The sequence below is a fragment of the Eubalaena glacialis genome, chromosome 2, assembly GCF_028564815.1.
Source record: "Eubalaena glacialis isolate mEubGla1 chromosome 2, mEubGla1.1.hap2.+ XY, whole genome shotgun sequence".
Lineage (NCBI taxonomy): Eukaryota > Metazoa > Chordata > Mammalia > Artiodactyla > Balaenidae > Eubalaena > Eubalaena glacialis.
This window is the reverse complement of record NC_083717.1, coordinates 5,433,492-5,451,231: the sequence shown is the minus strand read 5'-3', so window position 1 is coordinate 5,451,231 and position 17,740 is coordinate 5,433,492. Positions and strand designations below refer to the sequence as shown.

The following is a 17,740-nucleotide window of genomic DNA, read 5'->3' as shown; positions in this document are numbered from 1 at the left end:
CGTCCCGGGCTGTGCGCGCTCCCACCTCGCGCTACAATCCCAGACCCTCTTTGTTTCTTTGTCCACGCCTTCCGATCTGCTGGAACCCGCACTCCCCCTCTTCCTGCCCCTTGGCCCGCGGGTCTCCCCACCCACCCGCTCCCTGCGGACCGCAGCCCCGTTGCTGCGCGCCCCTCCCGCGCCGCTCTGGCTCGGTGCCCGGGACCCCTCCGGTCCAGTCCCGGGCGGGTCCCCCCATCACTGAGCGACCCCGCCTTTTTCAGCACCCAGAGGTGAGCAGAGCTCGGGCCACCATCAGGAAAGCCCCCGAAAGTCCCAGCCCAGCCAAGAAGTAACCGAGACTGTACCCAGTCCCCAGGGCGGAGGACGGGGGAGGAGGAAGGCTCCAGGGCGCCCCCGCCCTAACCCCCCGCCCAGCCTTCCCCATTGGTTGGCGCACTCCGTCTCCGGGATGGCAGTGGGAGGGGACCCGTCTTCCTAACCGGCTTATAAAAACTGCGCCCTCGGCGGGGTCCCGTCCTCTGCCACTCTCGCTCCGGGGTCCTCGCGCCAGAGACGCAGCAGCGCTCCCTTTGCCCACACCCACCGCGCCCTCGCGCGCCTCTCCTCCCGGAGCCAGCCCGCGCCACCGCAGCCGCCCAGCCCACCGCCGCCCTCTGCAGTCATGTCCAGCAGGTCCGTGTCCTCGTCCTCCTACCGCAGGATGTTCGGCGGCCCCGGCACCGCGAGCCGGCCGAGCTCCAGCCGGAGCTACGTGACCACGGCCACCCGCACCTACAGCCTGGGCAGCGCGCTGCGCCCCGGCACCAGCCGCAGCCTCTACGCCTCGTCCCCGGGCGGCGTGTACGCCACGCGCTCCGCGGCCGTGCGCCTGCGGAGCAGCGTGCCCGGCGTGCGCCTGCTGCAGGACTCGGTGGACTTCTCGCTGGCCGACGCCATCAACACCGAGTTCAAGAACACCCGCACCAACGAGAAGGTGGAGCTGCAGGAGCTGAACGACCGCTTCGCCAACTACATCGACAAGGTGCGCTTCCTGGAGCAGCAGAACAAGATCCTGCTGGCCGAGCTCGAGCAGCTCAAGGGCCAGGGCAAGTCGCGCCTGGGGGACCTCTACGAGGAGGAGATGCGCGAGCTGCGCCGGCAGGCGGACCAGCTCACCAACGACAAAGCCCGCGTCGAGGTGGAGCGCGACAACCTGTCCGAGGACATCATGCGTCTCCGGGAGAAGTAAGGAGGCGCCCAGGCGGGGCCGCGGGAGGGAAGGAGAGGGGGAGCGGAGCCGCCACGCCCTTGGGGATGTGGCCCGGGCGGCGGCTGCCCGGGGGACAGCGGGGGAGCCGGGCTGTGACTGCTGCGGCGCAGCCCCGCCCTGAACCCAGATCTTTCCAGTTAGCATTTCCCCTCTAGCCCCACTCATTTGACCAAGAACGCCTGTCTCAAGTTTCAGATTTCTTAAAACTACCGCTTTGTCTGTCCTCGAAGGCCCTTGCAAACGGTGCATGCGATTTCCCCAAACTTTGAGAAAGTTTCCTGCCCCACTCCCCCATCCCCCGGCGGGCTGCCAGCCCCGGGGCCGTGCAGGGAGCGAGACAAAGGGACTGCAGAGTCTCCTCCGGGGCGGGGTGGTGGCGGGTCGTGTCGCAGGTCGTGGTGGCGACCGTGATTGCCTTTCCACGCGGTGGCCAAGGCCCCGCTAAAACTAGCCGAGGGCAGCAGCAGCCCTAAAAGCCGCGGTCGCTGGGTGCCCGCGGAGGTGGCGCAGCAGCGCGGGTCTGGCGGCCACGGCGGGGTGTTTGGGTGTGGTCGCCCCGCCCCTGGCGGTTTCCCCGTGCCCCTGTGGTTAACGCGCGCCTGTTTCAGGTTGCAGGAGGAGATGCTTCAGAGGGAGGAAGCCGAGAGCACCCTGCAGTCTTTCAGACAGGTTTGTAGATTCTGTTCCCACTCGCAGCCACCGGACGCCACCCACCCACGCGCCCCACGGGCAATTCTAAAAGTTACTTTAACCCAAGTATACGTCGTGCCAAACTTCACGTCTGCGCTCCAAGCCCCCTAGTGGCAGAAAGACCACAGTTCGGAGCCGCTCCGGACAAAAACCCTTGAATGATCAAACCGTTCTCTAGGACATAAAGGGAAGTCTTTAACTTTTTACTTTGTTTCAAGATTTTTTTCCCAAGAAATCATTTTTTTTCGTTTCATTTTTGCAACACGTTGATATTCTGATCTCGAACAGTTACAGTTTGATTTAGATGGCGGTTTGCCAAAGTCAAGTTGGCTACCTTTTACAAGGCCGCCAAAAGCGCAGTTCTGCCCTGTAGTTTCAAATGTAAAATGTATTGGAGGATAAGAAACTTAGTTTAACTGGACTTAAGCCAGCAAGTTTCTTTTCTTCGCTGCAAGTTCTACTGTGGCCCTAAGGTTAGATAGAAGTATCCCTATGCACAACTATTTTGTGACCTAATAAGGGTGAAAAGGAGCCATCTGTCCCCTTGGCTGAAAGGTATTAATGGTTTCTACAGGCTTCACTATGGAATGTAGATACAGACATCCTGGCAAGTGGGGCCGTTCTGGCCGGAAAGAATAGGAGTCTTTGTGTTCCCAGAGACGCTTTGCAACAGGCTGCATTCTTACTGACTATGTAATGATGCAAGCACCGTTCTAATTGGACACAAGTATTTGCTAACATCCGTTATCTGATATCTGGCCCAGACTCCCAAGTATGTGATGTGAAGAGTTCTTAAAGCTACAGTCATACCTCACATGTGGAAAGGCCTTTCTTTTTTGAACCTTTGTATTCTTTAGCATGTTCTCTCCATAAAGCATAAACCGGAAAATGAAAAATGGGATTTTAAGTAAAAGGTTTTCTTGCTCCAAAGGCAGATGGCCTTAAATGATTTTTAACTTAAAATTGGAATCCGAAAGCAGGAAGGGTCGCCAGCATAGTTGCATTCTCCTGAGCACTTACTGGGATGGCTATAAAAGCTCCTTCAGACGAACAGTCTAGAATAACATTTTGAAGCAGAAATACATTTACCAAATTAAACACAGCAATAAGTAGTTTATTTTAGTCATGGAGCATTTCTGATCATCATGTCTGTAATGTTTTCTACCCCCAGTGGTAACCTCATATAAAACAATATTAGTATAAATTGTCCCTATTTAGGGATGAGGTAAAACCCCTCATATTCTCTTCGAAGAAGTAGAATGACACATTGAACTTTTTTATAGAGAGTAGTAAATCATCTTGTATATCTTTTGTAGGGTTTAACAGCAAGCAGAAATGAAATTTTTTCCCCAAGCCTGATCTTTTTTTATCACTTACTCCTCACTCATTTTTCCATGCAGGTGATAGAAGCATGTCAATATTTTAAGACTGTAAGGCTATAAACTGTACTCCAAATATAATTGCTTACAAGATAAGAGGTATAAAAATCCTCAGGACATTCCCTTAAGGGGAAATTAAATCTTTGGGATGTAGCAGTTTACAAATGGTGGAAACAGAGAAGGAGACCAGAGCAGCAAAAATTTTACATACAGTTAACACCGTATGCATTTTGATCAGTCATTCTGAAACAAGCTAAGGAACCAAACTGACACAGTGCTAAGTGAAAAAGATGTGGACACACCCTTGTGGGATGAGATAGGGGAGTTCCAGGAGAAAAATCTACCAGAGAAAGCAAAGCAAATACAGTTCAGGGTTACACTTCTTGTTCCTTATTTGCCTGAACTACGTTTTTGCCAGGGCACATCCTGAATTGGAGTATAAATCTAGCCTTGTAACTTGAATGCCAGATGACTTGCTTGGGATCCCAAGAATAAATTTCAAAAGATTTGAGTAGAGGGGGGGAAAAAAGAGCTTATGTATTATCTGCTGAAACTTCTGTAGCACTAATTTCTGTTCTGCACATTCTCATGTACACACGAAGTTGTGAAACCTGACCAACTCCCATTATCCTACTATGCCATGATGTTAACCCCCCAAAATGCTGTGGCATTGATTCTCTAGATTTAAAAAAGTAATAGAAACTTCACTGATATAATGTGGATTCAATAATAATTGATTGACTGCAGCCTGCCATGTTGGCATACACTTATTTATTTATTTTAAAATTGTCTACTGGTCACCTTGAGTACAACTCAGCGGACCACAGTTCAAATTTGTTAATGAAGAAAAGAAAACAGAGTATGTTGTAGCACTGGGTGATTTACAAACTTATTCGAAGGTTATAAAATTCGTCAATGCTCTTCTTTATAATAAAGAGACATAAGTTCATATAGTTCACTTGAAATGAATACCTGGGATAGGCCACAGACTTTAGCATCCTCCTTCAGGCCCTGTCTTTTCTCTTTTCGAAACAGGATGTTGACAATGCTTCACTGGCACGTCTGGACCTGGAGCGTAAAGTGGAATCCTTGCAAGAAGAGATTGCCTTTTTGAAGAAACTACATGATGAGGTAAGAGGAGTCACAGTTTGTGAACCATCGTGGGTGAAGCTGCCCCCCGTACTTGGCACGGCTGACCTCCTGTCTTTTCTCTCCTCAGGAAATCCAGGAGCTGCAGGCCCAGATTCAAGAACAGCACGTCCAAATCGATATGGATGTTTCCAAGCCCGACCTCACGGCTGCCCTGCGTGACGTCCGCCAGCAGTACGAGAGCGTGGCCGCCAAAAACCTCCAGGAGGCTGAGGAATGGTACAAGTCCAAGGTGCGAAACGAGCAAGTGTGGCCAGAACGGAAGAAAAGCATTCTTTTCTGAAAACGCTGTACCTGCCTGCAATGATTCCTAAGTACCGTTTTGCTGCCAAGTTTAGCTGGCTTTTCCTCCTGCGCGAGTTTTCTCTCTTGCTGCACCCTCCCCACGACCCACACCCCCTCCGTTAGAATAGCAGACGTCATTGCCACTGCCCCGCTGTCACCCTCCTTCCAGGTTACCCCCTTGCCCTTGACCTCCACCCTTTGAAAATGAGCGAAACAGAGGGAATTTCTACTTGGAAATCTCAACATTGGCCTTCCACCTCATTTCCTTTTGTTTTCAAAACAAATTAGGCATAGCCTGGAACATGTTGCGATTTGAGCTTTGAGTGTAAAAGTTGGTTGGTATCCTGCCTTATTTACGTATCTGTCTGTTTGCCATCTTGAAGCCGTCTCCGTTCTCCAGGCCAGGTAGAGCCTCAGAGGACTTGTGGACAAGGCACGTGGGTGATCCAGGTTTCTGCTTCCTCCCTGACAGTTCGCTGACCTCTCCGAGGCTGCTAACCGCAACAACGATGCCCTGCGCCAGGCCAAGCAGGAGTCGAACGAGTACCGTCGGCAGGTGCAGTCCCTCACCTGCGAAGTGGACGCCCTCAAAGGGACCGTGAGTATCACAGCGCAAGGAGAGAGGGCCGATCACCAGCTTGGAGCCATTTCAGGTGGCCAAGCTCAGGGTGCTATCAGGAGAAAACTTTGTTCAAAGGGAGAAAAATTTACATTTTACTCCAAAGACGATGAGTCGTCAAGACAGATTCAAAAAGAACTTGGAGATCCCAAGGTTTTAGTTTACCTATATTATTGCTTCCACTAGGAAGGGGACTTGGCACTTGTATTTTCCGCTGAAAATGGGAGCGTTCCCCATTTGCTGCTAGGGGAAATGATTGTAAATGGTCTGGAAATGGTTGGGGGGATAGCTCTGTTTGTTTGTTTCTGGGAAATAACACCGGCGGCCTTTCTCATCTCTCTTGCAGAACGAGTCTCTGGAACGCCAGATGCGTGAAATGGAAGAGAACTTTGCCGTGGAAGCTGCTAACTACCAAGACACTATTGGCCGCCTGCAGGACGAGATTCAGAACATGAAGGAAGAGATGGCCCGTCACCTGCGTGAATACCAAGATCTGCTGAATGTTAAGATGGCTCTCGACATCGAGATTGCCACCTACAGGAAGCTGCTGGAAGGAGAGGAGAGCAGGTAGGGAACGGGGGCTCGTGGGAGTGAATGCCAAGCTGCCCTGGGTGAGGTATTATGCCCCTTGCTTTCCATGCATCATCTCATTTCATCTTCAGAGCCTTTCTTCAAGGTAGCTATTTACCACTTTTTACAGATGAGGAACCTTCAGTTCAGAGAGATTTGAGTTCCTTGCCCTAGTCAGTTAATCAATATCTGAGCTGGGATTTCAACCTACGATTGATTCTGTGAAAACCAAGAGTCACTCTGTCACACCTCCAGCCCCTTGGAGAAAATGCTTGGAGTAAAATATTTAAATGTACGAATGAGACCGATCATAGGTAAATGCTTCTGAAGCAAATCCCTCACCTGTGGATTGTAAATCTTATTTGATGAAAATGAGAAGTGTATAAATGTATTCCTTGTTGTTTTCCAAAAAGTTTACTGTTTTTCTTCATCTCTTTCTAGGATTGCTCTGCCTCTTCCAAACTTTTCTTCCCTGAACCTGAGGGGTAAGCATTTGATTGTCCTTTATGAATATTTTATTTTATTTTTTCGGCTGCACTGCGCGGCATGTAGGATCTTAGTTCCCCCACCAGGGATCAAACCTGGGCCCCCTGCAGTGGAAGCACAGAGTCCTAACCACTGGACCACCAGGGAAGTCCCTATGAAAAATTTTAGCAGCTTGTAACCATTCTGTTTATAAAGCACTCATTTTTAAAGTGATACTTGAAAAATGCCATACAAGAGAAAATTCTCTAAGATAGGCATAATTTTCAAACAAGTACTGTCTTACATTTTCTACATCCAGTTAAAGTGAAATTCCATTTTTTTTCCCTCCTGTTGGAGTATACACTGAAGTAGTCCATCTCATCCTGATGCTACAGTGTTGTTAGCCTCTGGGTTTTAAAACAGGTGATAGTCTTTAGAATTATTTGGGGAATAGTGCTTTAAACAATCATGAAGAAAAAAATCATAATTCTTTGGACAAAATCGTCTCTTTGTCGTTTTAAAAATTTCATTTTTACTCATTTTGGACCTGTTTTCTTTATTCAGAAACCAATCTGGATTCACTCCCTCTGGTTGACACCCATTCAAAAAGGACGCTTCTGATTAAGACGGTTGAAACCAGAGACGGACAGGTTGGTAACTTTATATCGAAATGCGAGTAATTTCAGACAGGCGGTGATAAACTTTTAGATCAATAAGTCTATCTCAGATACAGCTAGCTAATTTGGGAGGTTTCAGTTTCACTCACGCCTCCTAAAAAGAGAATAGGTCTCTTCTTCCAGCACTACACACAGCCATCTAATTATTTGGCTCCTAGATGTGAAGGTGGGAGAGTAGTCTGCCTTTGTCTAAAATTAGTGATTTCCTTTGGTGCTTGATTTGAAACAGGAGTACCGCTTCCTTAAGTTAACTTCCTAAACTAGTTTCATTAGACTGCCTCAATATCAGGAATGTTTTGATCCTGGACATATGGCCTCCCCTGGACACTCCTAGACCCTGTCATGATGTAATACAAGGACATGCCATATGATCAAGTAGTTTCTCATTACCTCTCTATGCCAGGAAAGAAATGGTCAAAATGTATCGTAATCTTCATGTAATCTTCCCTTGCACATAAAATGTACTTGCTGTACATTTTGCTATGTTTTAATTGCGTTTAAACTTTGCTGATTATTACAGCATTCTTCTTCATAAATACAGTATTTTTTAAGTTTATTTTTTTAAGTCATAACATTCTATCAGATACGTATTTTGCCTACCGGTGAAGCGCGTCTTACATATGTATCTGTCCCTGCTTGCTGTGACCCTTGGTCACGCAGAACCAACGTAATCTTCCAACTTTCACAATAAATTATATGCCTTTCCTAGGATTTTTCTTTGACATGCTTTATGGGGTAATTTAATCATTAGTATGTAGTATTATATTTGATTTGAGTTCTGTTTTTCTTAACAGGTTATCAACGAAACTTCCCAGCATCACGATGATCTGGAATAAAAACTGCACGTACTCTATGCGGCAAAATACTACCAGTGAGAATAAAAAAGGAATCCGTATCTTAAAGAAACAGCTTTCAAGTGCCTTTCTGCAGTTTTTTCAGGAGTGCAAGATAGATTTGAAATAGGAATAAGCTCTAGTTCTTGAGAACCAACACTCGTAAAAGATTTAGAAAAAAGTTTACAACATAATCTAGTTTACCGAAGACGCCTTGTGCTAGAATACTTTTTAAAAAGTATTTTTGAATACCATTAAAACTGCTTTTTTCCATCAAGTATCTGACCAACTTGTTTCTGCTTCAATAAATCTTTGGAAAACTCTTTTGGTGTCTTGCTTATTTGATATCTAAACAATTCTCTAAATTTTATGACAATATATGTTTTGGTTAAATATTTTTTGATCTTATTGGTCAAATTCCCACAAAATCAAGGTTAGGTTAACTTGAGAAATTCAACTTTATGCTTGAAGCGTAGCTCTTAATTTGGCCATTTTAGACAGACCTCGCTTCTTTTCAATTAAGTTATTTTTAAAATTCATAAATAGATGTTATATAATAAAATAATTTGTAGACAAAATGATGCTAGGTCTTTTCATAAAATGAATCCAGCTGGGTCCATGTCCATGTGTGATTTCAGTTCTAACAAATAGACCTCCTAAAATTAAAAAAACTTTGACTAAAATGAAAACTGCATTTTGGTATGTGCAGCATATACGTGGCACAAACTCCACTACGGGGGTTAAAGTGTAGGGCAACATCCAGGATATAACGGCTGCATCTTCCATTAGCAAGATGCAGAGAAATGGGACAAGTTCATTTAGTTCCAACATGGGAAACTACCCTGCTTTTCTGTGTGTGTATCTATACCTATTATGTGATATCAAAATCTATATATCCACCTACAGGTATTTTTAAAGACTTGTGCTTTGGGGGAGTGATGTTAGACACAAAATAAAGGAAAATCCTTAGCTGTTCATTGGGAGGTGAAATTAACACATGTGAGTCATGTGGTAAAATGATGCTAGTCTCTGATCAGCTTTCAAAACCTAGAGCAATGAGAATGAAGTGCTGTGGTCATGAAAACCTTCCTATAGGTCACACAATGTGAGCAGAGTTGAGGAAGAGGGATAAAGTCAAATAAATCCAAGAGGGAGGGTATTGCCTGGAAGCAATAGAGTTGTAATGGCCCAATGTGTGTTCTGGAGGGAAATTTCCTTTGAGTAAGAAGTTCCTAGACTTAAGTCCCAATTTCCTGTATTACTAGGATTCCCTCTCCTCCAGGAATGATGTGGTAGGCATTCCTTGTTTTTTGTGTTTTTTTGCGGGGGGGAGCCACGCAGCACCCGGGATCTTAGTTCCCCGACCAGGGATCGAACCTGAGCCCCCTGCAGTGGAAGCGTGGAGTCTTAACCACTGGACCGCCAGGGAAGTCCCTCGTAATTTTTAAGTGTTTGCATCTACCTCTTGGTAGAGTTGCTCAGGGGAAAGTAAGATGGTTTACACTTAGTTTAACTAAATGCCAGGCACTGTGCTAAGTAATATTAGTTGTGATTTTCATCATTTTTGATAGTGTGGGTACCACATGAGTAAAGAAAGAATTGGCCCAGGGAAGTGACCCCTAGTCAGGGTGATTTACATCCTAGTTTGTGTAGGCTGGTCTTGGTTTATGCTTACTTATTAATAATGCCCCCTTTCAGACTCACAAGTATACTTATTTGAACAACAGCTTCTATCTGGTCATCCTACCCTTAGCATAATCTTTTTTTTTTAAATTAATTTTTATTGGAGTCTAGTTGCTTTACAATGTTGTGTTAGTTTCTGCTGCACAGCAAAGTGAATCAGCTCTATGTATACATATATCCCCTCTCTTTTGGATTTCCTTCCCATTTAGTTCACCACAGAGCACTGAGTACCTACCCTTAGCATAATCTTATAGGAAAGGATATTCCTGCTGAGACTCCTTGAGTGGTCCTGCACCCCACCCTCACCCCACCCCCATATTTGAACACTGATGTGTTAAGTTACCTAATCAGCATTGCCAGAGCAAACATCCATCCCGGGGCTTGGGCCCTGAAGAAACTTCTTCTATTTGATTTTTGGGTTTGTTTTTTGTTCTTTAGCCATTTTCACCACATTCCTCTCAGCCTCTCAGTCCTATTACTCCTGTCTCTTCATCTCTACCCTACCTTTGGCTTAGGAGGATCATCCAGAGAAGACACTGGCCCCATATTAGTTTTCTTCAAGCATATAACCCTTCATTATTAAAAAAAAAAAAAAAAAGAAAGGAAGAAAGAAAGAAAGAGGGAAAGGAAGGAGGGAAGGAAGGAAGGAAGGAAGGAAGAAGGAAGGAAGGAAGAAGGAAGGAAGGAAGCTATAGTTCCCCCCTCACCCCTCCTCCCAGGGGAAAAGGACCCAAGATGACAAATTCTGCCCAAATACTTTGAGACTAGTGGGCTCCCCTCCCTTAAAAATTCCACATAGCTCTTTCTAAAATCACCTCCCTGAAACAAAAAAGATGAGCTTGCCTCCCTTATCTGCGACTGTCAGAAATTAGCCCTTCTGAAAAGCCTCACAGGGCCCTGCCTCGTAGGAATTCAAATCTATTTAAGTCTTTTAAATGTTTATCTTTAATTACACGGTTAGCATTTTCCTTACCTGCCACTTTGAAAAACGAATAAAAAGAAATGATGTTCTCACCACCTATGGTGAAGTAAAGATGAATGCTTGGTTCTTTTATGTATAACATTAATCCCAGATTAAAGGAGATTAAAAAAAAAGTAGGGGATGGGGAGAAGAAAACAATGACATAGAGTATGAAGTCTCAAAAAAGTTACCAAGGGGACGGTGCAGTCTGTGGAAATACTGTGAAAATTAAGTCCTGCTAAGGTTTCTCACCGTCGTGATAGATGGACGAGGTGGCTGGTGACAGAGACAGACGTCTGACTGAGTTACAGCATGTCTATCGTGAGGTCCCCCTTCCCATGACCAGCCTCTGACAAAGGCGCTGGGAAAGGAACTCTCTTTTCCAAGGCTGTGGGACTAAAGGAGGAACTGTGTGTGGTGATGGTGGACGGATGGGAGGACACCAGCTTCCCCTGGTCTTTTCCTGAAGAAAACAAGGTTGAAGCAGACCCTATGCCCCAAAGAAGGCTCTCTCCCCAACCTGCCAGGCTTCAGCTAAACAAAGGGTCTCTATAAATCCGCTGGGGCTGCCATAACAAAGTACCGCAGACTGGGTGGTTTAAGTAGCAGAAATTAATTTTCTCATAGCTCTGGAGGCTGGAAGTCCAAAATCAAGGTGCTGGCAGGGTTGGTTTCTCCTGAGGCCTCTCCCCTTAGGTAATCTCTTCTTGTAAGGAAACCAGTCACATTGGATTAGGTCAAATGACCTCATTTTACCTTAATCACCTCTTTAAAGACCCCATATATTTCCAAATACAGTCACATTCTGAGTTAAGACTCAACACACGGATGTGGGAAGGGAGTATGGGGGACATGAGGGCAAGGGACATAAACTCAGCCCACAACAGAAGTCATAGTTAAACATTTGGAGAACGTTCTCCTTGTCTGTACTTGAACTAGGTCTGTGATGGAGATTTTCAAAAGGCCGTAAGTTTGCAAAGTCACTGAAGGTTAATATACTGCTTAAAGGTTTGTGGCCATTCGTGACTGGTCAACTTCTCGGTTTTCTTAAATCACCTCTCAAGGTAGAGAACAGTTTTGAGACAAATGCTCTGGAGACTTTCTCTACACAGCTACCCTGTAAGGCAAGTATTTCTTTTAGGGCACGGTGGGAGGTGAGCAGACAGCCATGGAAGGTTCTGGGAGAGTCATAGGCTGCTCTCAGATGAAGATTTTCCACAGTCCAAGAAGACCAGTCTAAACGTTCGAGTTCCCTGTATGTATCAGGCACTGTGCTGGGTGCTGGCTGGACAACCACAGTCTGCTCCTTTACTGAGTTCATAGTCTACCAGTCTCGTTGGGGAAGAACAGTGCTATGGACTGAACGTTTGTGTCCCCCCTCCAATTCATATGTTGAAATCCTAACCCCCCAATGTGATGGCATTAGGAGGTGGGGCCTTTGGGAGGTGATGAATTAATTACTTGTGGGAGGTAGTTCATGAGGTGGAGCCCTCATGAATGGGATTAGTGTCCTTTAAAAAGACACAGAGAACTTGCTTTCCCACTGCTCTGCTCTCTGCCCTGGGAGGATACCAGGAGAAGCCTACAAAGAGAAGCAGGCTCTCATCGGACACCGGATCTGCTGGCGCCTTGATCTTGGACTTCCAGCCTCCAGAACTGTGAGAAGTGAATTTCTGTTGTTTAAGCCCCCCAGGCCACGGTATTCTGTTACAGCAGCCTGAACTAAGGCAAACGGGATGTTGTGTACGAGGTGTTGGATGCATCTTACTTCCCAAATGTTGCAAAGAGGCTACACAGGTCACTTCAGGTCACTTCAGCTCTACTCAGGCTGACCTAAGGTGGACAAAGTTCCTGTTCTGTCCTTGGCATTCAGACCGTGGCTTCTAGGCCTGACGATGATCAGAATTCAATAACGGGCCTCTGTCTCTCCAGAATATGAAATTTTCTCTATATTTTCCTTTATTTTATCACATTAATTGTAATTATTTCGTTTTTAAAAAATATTTATTTTATTTTTTAAAATTAATTTATTTATTATTTTTTTGGCTGTGTCGGTTCTTAGTTGAGGTACACGGGATCTTCGTTGCAGCATGAAAGATCTTTCGTTGCAGCGCGCAGGCTTCTCTCTAGTTGTGGCGCACGGGTTTCTCTCTAGTTGCAGCACGTGGGATTCTCTCTAGTTGTGGTGTGCGGGTTTTTCTCTCTCTAGTTGTGGTGTGTGGGCTCCAGAGTGCGTGGGCTCTGTAGCTTGCGGCACGCAGGCTCTCATTTGAGGCATGCGGGCTCAGTAGTTGCGGCGCGCGGGCTTAGTTGTCTGGTGGCATGTGGGATTTTTGTTCCCAGGCCCGGGATTGAACCTGAGTCCCCTGCATTGGAAGGCGGATTCCTTACTGCTGGACCACCACGGAAGTCCCTATTATTTCTTAATGTTTGTTTAAAGGTCTTTGTCTGCTCATGTCAATATGCGAATCATGTGTGAATTTGTTTACAGTGTCTGTTTTCTCTTTTGGTTTTTGATTATTTGGTCCTCTTTTTTTTAGCACACCTCATAGTTTTTTACTGCATGCTGAACATTTTAAATGAATGCTTGTTTAGGCTCTGGACAATGTCTTCATTCTCTAAAAAGGAAGAATAGTTTTCTTTCTACAGGCAAATAGAGTACCAGTGGGTCACCTTGATCCTGGTAAGGGTTAATTACAGTTTTTGTTAGGTTTTGTCTATTTTAACTCCATTATCTTACTGGTCCTTACCTCTCAAATGTGTTCCTTAGCCCCAGGATAGGACATTTCTGGATCTCAGCTACAGCCTGGATGCATTTATCAAAGCCCTTCCACTTTGGCAGACACTCTAGTCTGCTCAGCTTTTAGTTTCCTTGCTACTATTTTCTGCTGGGTTTCTTGGAGTCTCACCCTGAACCTATACAGCCTAGGAGGTGGCCAACAATTTGCATGCTTCTCTGTCAACTTAGCCTAGTAATAATATCGTTTTATGTTGAGCTCTCTCCTGCATTTAGAAACTGCCCTCATGGGAAAAACCAAGTGAATGTGGATTTCACCTTGGAGTCTTTGCTTCTCTGAAGGAATATAGCCCTTAATCTCCATTCTTGACTGTATTGGTTGCTCTCAAAATAATTACACAGTTGCGTGCATGTTTGTGTCTGTTCACGCGTGTATGTGTGTATGTGTGTGCTCCAGCTGTTATAGTTGTTTTCATGGAGTAGACAGGTATTCAGTTATCAATTACCACTATGAACCATATAATTATAAAACTCAGCAGCTTAGAACAACAATTTATGATTCTGTGGGTTGACCAGACTCAGCTGGGGAGCCTTTACTTGGGATCATTCATGCAGTTGCTGTCAGGCGGTAGCTCAGGTTGGGGTCATCTGAAGCCTTCACCGGACTTGACATAGAAGATGACTTCTTCATTCTTAAGTCTCTTGCCTCAGTGTTCTTTGCCTTCTTTCACTTTCCAGATAATCTCATAATCCATGGCTTAGGTTTCTCGCAGCGTGGTCTGAGGACAGTTATACTTCTTACAGTTTGACCCACTGCTAAGAGGCAGGAAGCAGAAATATCCAGGTTTGATAAGGGCTATGTCTGTAAATAACACAGCATAATTTCCACGGCATTCCATCCGTCAAACCAGCCACAGAGACCACCCAAATTCAAGGGTGGAGAATTAGACTCTACCTCTCCACGTGGAAGTGGCAAGGTCACATTACAGAAGAGCATGTGGAATGAGAGCGAACGTTGTGGCCATCTTTGGAAAATACAGATTGCCATAGAGGTTGAAATCAAAAGTCCCAATCAAAACTGACTTAAGACTATAAAAAAAACCTGAATAGTCTTTCTTAAAAGAAAATATCGAGAACAGGGGACTTCCCTGGCGGTCCAGTGGTTAAGACTTCGCCTTCCAGTACAGGGGTGCGGGTTCAATCCCTGGTCAGGGAGCTAAGATGCCACATGCCTCACAGCCAAAAAACCAAAACGTAAAACAGAAGGAATATTGTAACAAATTCAGTAAAGACTTTAAAAATGGTCCATGTCAAAAAAAAGAAAAGAAAATATCAAGAACAGATATCCCAACAGTTGAATTCCACCAAATATGTAATGTACACATTCCAAATCATCACAAACAGTTTCAAATCATAAAAATGAGAGAACCTTTTCTAACTCATTATATGAATAAAGCATAACCTTAATCCCCAAATGAGACAAAGACCCAGTAGGAGATGAACACTGTAGATCAACTTTCTTCATGGATAGAGATGCAAATATCCTCACAAAACATCAGCACACCAACTTGTGTTTGCTGAGGTTCTTTGAACAGCAAAAGATGGAATTAGATGTACAAGAGATTTATTTTTTTATTTTTTATTTTTTTTGCGGATTTTAATAAGATTTTAATAATATTGGTAAGGAGCCAAATTACAAATGCCCCAGAATATGGAATCCAAAACCTCAGAGACAAAATAAAAACTCATAAAGACATAAGAGCACTTTAAAACGGTCATAATCTTTAGGATAAAGAAACCATTTTCTCAGCGAAGGTACTGAGCACACTTAATAAAAATGAAATGAGATTAAAGACAAGGTGCACTGCTACCCATTCCCCAAATCGAAGTGATTAGGAAGGTGAGATGTGTGCCAATGAAGGCAGGACGCCAGGAGCACAAGTGAGCTCCCATCACCAAGAGATCTGGACGGAACTGACATCTCCTCACATTCCTTTCACTTACAGGATAGGAGACAGCAGCCCTGGAAATGAACCGTGCTGGCACGTGGGGCAGCCGGTGCGGGCCTCCGCCCCCGGGCAGGCTGTGGACCTGGGGGCAACGCAGGGCGACGGGCTGCCTTCCCCGGGAACGACTCATTACTCAAATACACTAATGTAAGAGCTCCGTGTCACCCACAAAGCCAGAGTAAGAAGCACGAACAACAGAGGCCCGCACCGCGCAGAGGCACTCCGCACACCGCCCTGTGGGGGACAGGACAGCAGAGCCGGGAAAGAATGCCCGCTCAGTTGCGCTCATCATCTGCCAGGACGAAGGCGCACCCCGTCCAGGGCTTTTGGGTGGGTGGCTGGGCGGCTGGGGGCTCCCTCAACTCTCGAAAGCAAACACTTAAATGCTGCGTCTTGCGGCTCCTTTCCTTTCCCCAAGGGCGTTACATGTGACGCTTCATTCGGGCCCGATGTTCAGATCAGCGTGTCTGCTCATCCCGGTAGGAACACAGCCACAGTTATTTGTTTGTCCTCGCAGCACACGTGGCGCTGAAGAGCGGCTGTGAAATGCAGTGGACGACGCACGGCTGACGCCCTTCTGCGCAGCCACGCGCGTCCCAGAGAACCAGGAGACGGGAGGGGAGGTGCCGCTCCAGCCCCGTGCGCACCCACAGCTCCTTTATTTTAAACCCTAAATCGATGGTTTCAACAGATGCAGATTCCACGTGACAGGAGAGTGAGTCAGGAAGATGTGCGCTTTTACATTCTTTAGATGTCGACTTTTGCCGTCCTGGCTATTAAAAAGTTATGTGTAACTTTAAGATGAAAGGCATTAGCAGCTTCTTAGAAGAGGATAATCCCAATCTTCTGGAGATTTAATGAGATGTAACTCACTGGAGCTTCTGACTCGTTCTGCTGTTAATTGAATCAAAGTCAATGGCAATCTGGCTGCACTTTGGTGTGAATTTCCTGAAGGAAACCCCGGCCATTTCAAACATGAGCCTCGCGGCTGTTGTCTCACTGCTGTCGTGGTATTTATCAGACATGAAAATAACTTCTTTTATCCCTGCCTGGATGATGAGCTTAGCACATTCATTACACAGGAACAAGGCGACATACATGGTACAGCCTTTCACATCTGCTGAGTTTTTGTTCATAATGGCATTCAGCTCGGCGTGGCACATCAGTCAATGAACTTTTACTGAGGGCCTACTCTGGCTCAGACAGGATACAGACCCTGGTCCACCGTCCTCCCCAGGCCTCCCGTCTTCAGGGGACGTTGTAAGTGTCCCTGTGAGTCCTGCAGCAGCTCTGCAATCCTGCAGGCAGAGAGCTGAGCTGGGGCCTCTCAGGAGATGCTGGCGGTGCTCATCTTAGCCTATGAACACCACGATTTAGCTGTGTGTAGAAATGAACAGTCTCTGGCATTGTTAAGAAAATCGTAAGGGTATTTGGTATCCAGTATACTCTCCGCTGTCCTCCTCCAAGGCAAGAGGTCATCACTACATCCATTTGGCATTCCATTGTACCCAATGCCCACAATCTTGTTTTCTGCATTCACGATGCAGGCTCCGACCTGGGAACTTGGATCTTTGCTCCTCTGTGCCGATAAGAAGGCCACTGCCATGAAATACTCAGGCCATTCCAAATAGTCATCACGTTTTTTACAGGGAAATTCGCTCATGCTGGGTCGGCTTAGGGTTGGCGCTCGCTGGTGCCCTGCAGCCCCGCTGCAGAACGGATCCAGGGAGACACGTCTGGTCACCGGCCCGGCCGCAAGCCACGCTCCTCCCGCCCCTCGATGCCGACCCCGGGACGCACCCATGCGGCCCCGCCGCCCACGTGGCAGCTCCTCTCGGACACCCTGGAGGCCGCGGCGCGCCGTGGTGAAGAATCTGCCTGCCAATGCAGGGGACACGGGTTCAATCCCTGGTCTGGGCAGATCCCACATGCCACGGAGCAACCACTGAGCCTGTGCTCTAGAGCCCGCGAGCCACAACTACTGAAACCTGCACACCTAGAGCCTGTGTTCCACAACAAGAGAAGCCACCGCAATGAGAAGCCTGCGCACCGCAACCAAGAGTAGCCCCCGCTCGCTGCAACTAGAGAAAGCCCGCGCGCAGCAATGAAGACCCAACGTAGCCAAAAATAAATAAATAAAATAAATAAATTTAAGAATATAGAGAATATTTCTTAACTCAATATGAGGTAGCTATAAGAAAGCAAAAGTAAACATAAAAAACAATGGCGAAATAATATAATTATTCCCTTTAAGATCAAGAAAAACAGGGATACCCACTATCCCTGCTCCTATTCAATACTGTACTACAGGGAAAAAGAATTAAAAACATAGCAATAGAAAGAAGAGATAAAACTGTCATTAACTGCAAATAATATAATTGCTTATGTGGAAAACCCAAAACTATCTACAGATAAATTATGTGCAAAGAAA

The 17,740-nt window shown here is 46.1% G+C and overlaps 2 protein-coding genes across 2 annotated transcripts; one reads left to right on the top strand and one right to left on the bottom strand.

Moving 5' to 3' along the window:
* Nucleotides 1-581: 581 nt before the first annotated feature.
* On the top strand, nt 582-8,242 carry VIM (vimentin). The gene is made up of 9 exons (XM_061178148.1): nt 582-1,227; nt 1,861-1,921; nt 4,357-4,452; nt 4,541-4,702; nt 5,228-5,353; nt 5,721-5,941; nt 6,386-6,429; nt 6,974-7,059; nt 7,881-8,242. The coding sequence occupies exons 1-9, from the start codon at nt 665-667 to the stop codon at nt 7,920-7,922; spliced, it is 1,401 nt and encodes a 466-aa protein (XP_061034131.1). The 5' UTR covers nt 582-664; the 3' UTR covers nt 7,923-8,242.
* Nucleotides 8,243-16,178: 7,936 nt separating this feature from the next.
* Nucleotides 16,179-17,157, bottom strand: LOC133084795 (deoxycytidylate deaminase-like). The gene is made up of 2 exons (XM_061181547.1): nt 16,729-17,157; nt 16,179-16,471 (listed from the first exon to the last, which is right to left on the bottom strand). The coding sequence occupies exons 1-2, from the start codon at nt 17,111-17,113 to the stop codon at nt 16,179-16,181; spliced, it is 678 nt and encodes a 225-aa protein (XP_061037530.1). The 5' UTR covers nt 17,114-17,157.
* Nucleotides 17,158-17,740: the final 583 nt, after the last annotated feature.

Bases quoted from the DNA above. Each gene is read 5' to 3' on its own strand.
- LOC133084795 (XM_061181547.1), bottom strand. From the start codon at position 17,113: ATGGGTGCGTCCCGGGGTCGGCATCGAGGGGCGGGAGGAGCGTGGCTT. The intron at 16,472-16,728 runs ATTTTCTTAACA...TTCATTGACTGA, and splicing joins GGATACCAAATACCCTTACG to TGTGCCACGCCGAGCTGAAT.
- VIM (XM_061178148.1), top strand. From the start codon at position 665: ATGTCCAGCAGGTCCGTGTCCTCGTCCTCCTACCGCAGGATGTTCGGC. The intron at 1,922-4,356 runs GTTTGTAGATTC...TTTTCGAAACAG, and splicing joins CCCTGCAGTCTTTCAGACAG to GATGTTGACAATGCTTCACT. The intron at 5,942-6,385 runs GTAGGGAACGGG...ATCTCTTTCTAG, and splicing joins CTGGAAGGAGAGGAGAGCAG to GATTGCTCTGCCTCTTCCAA.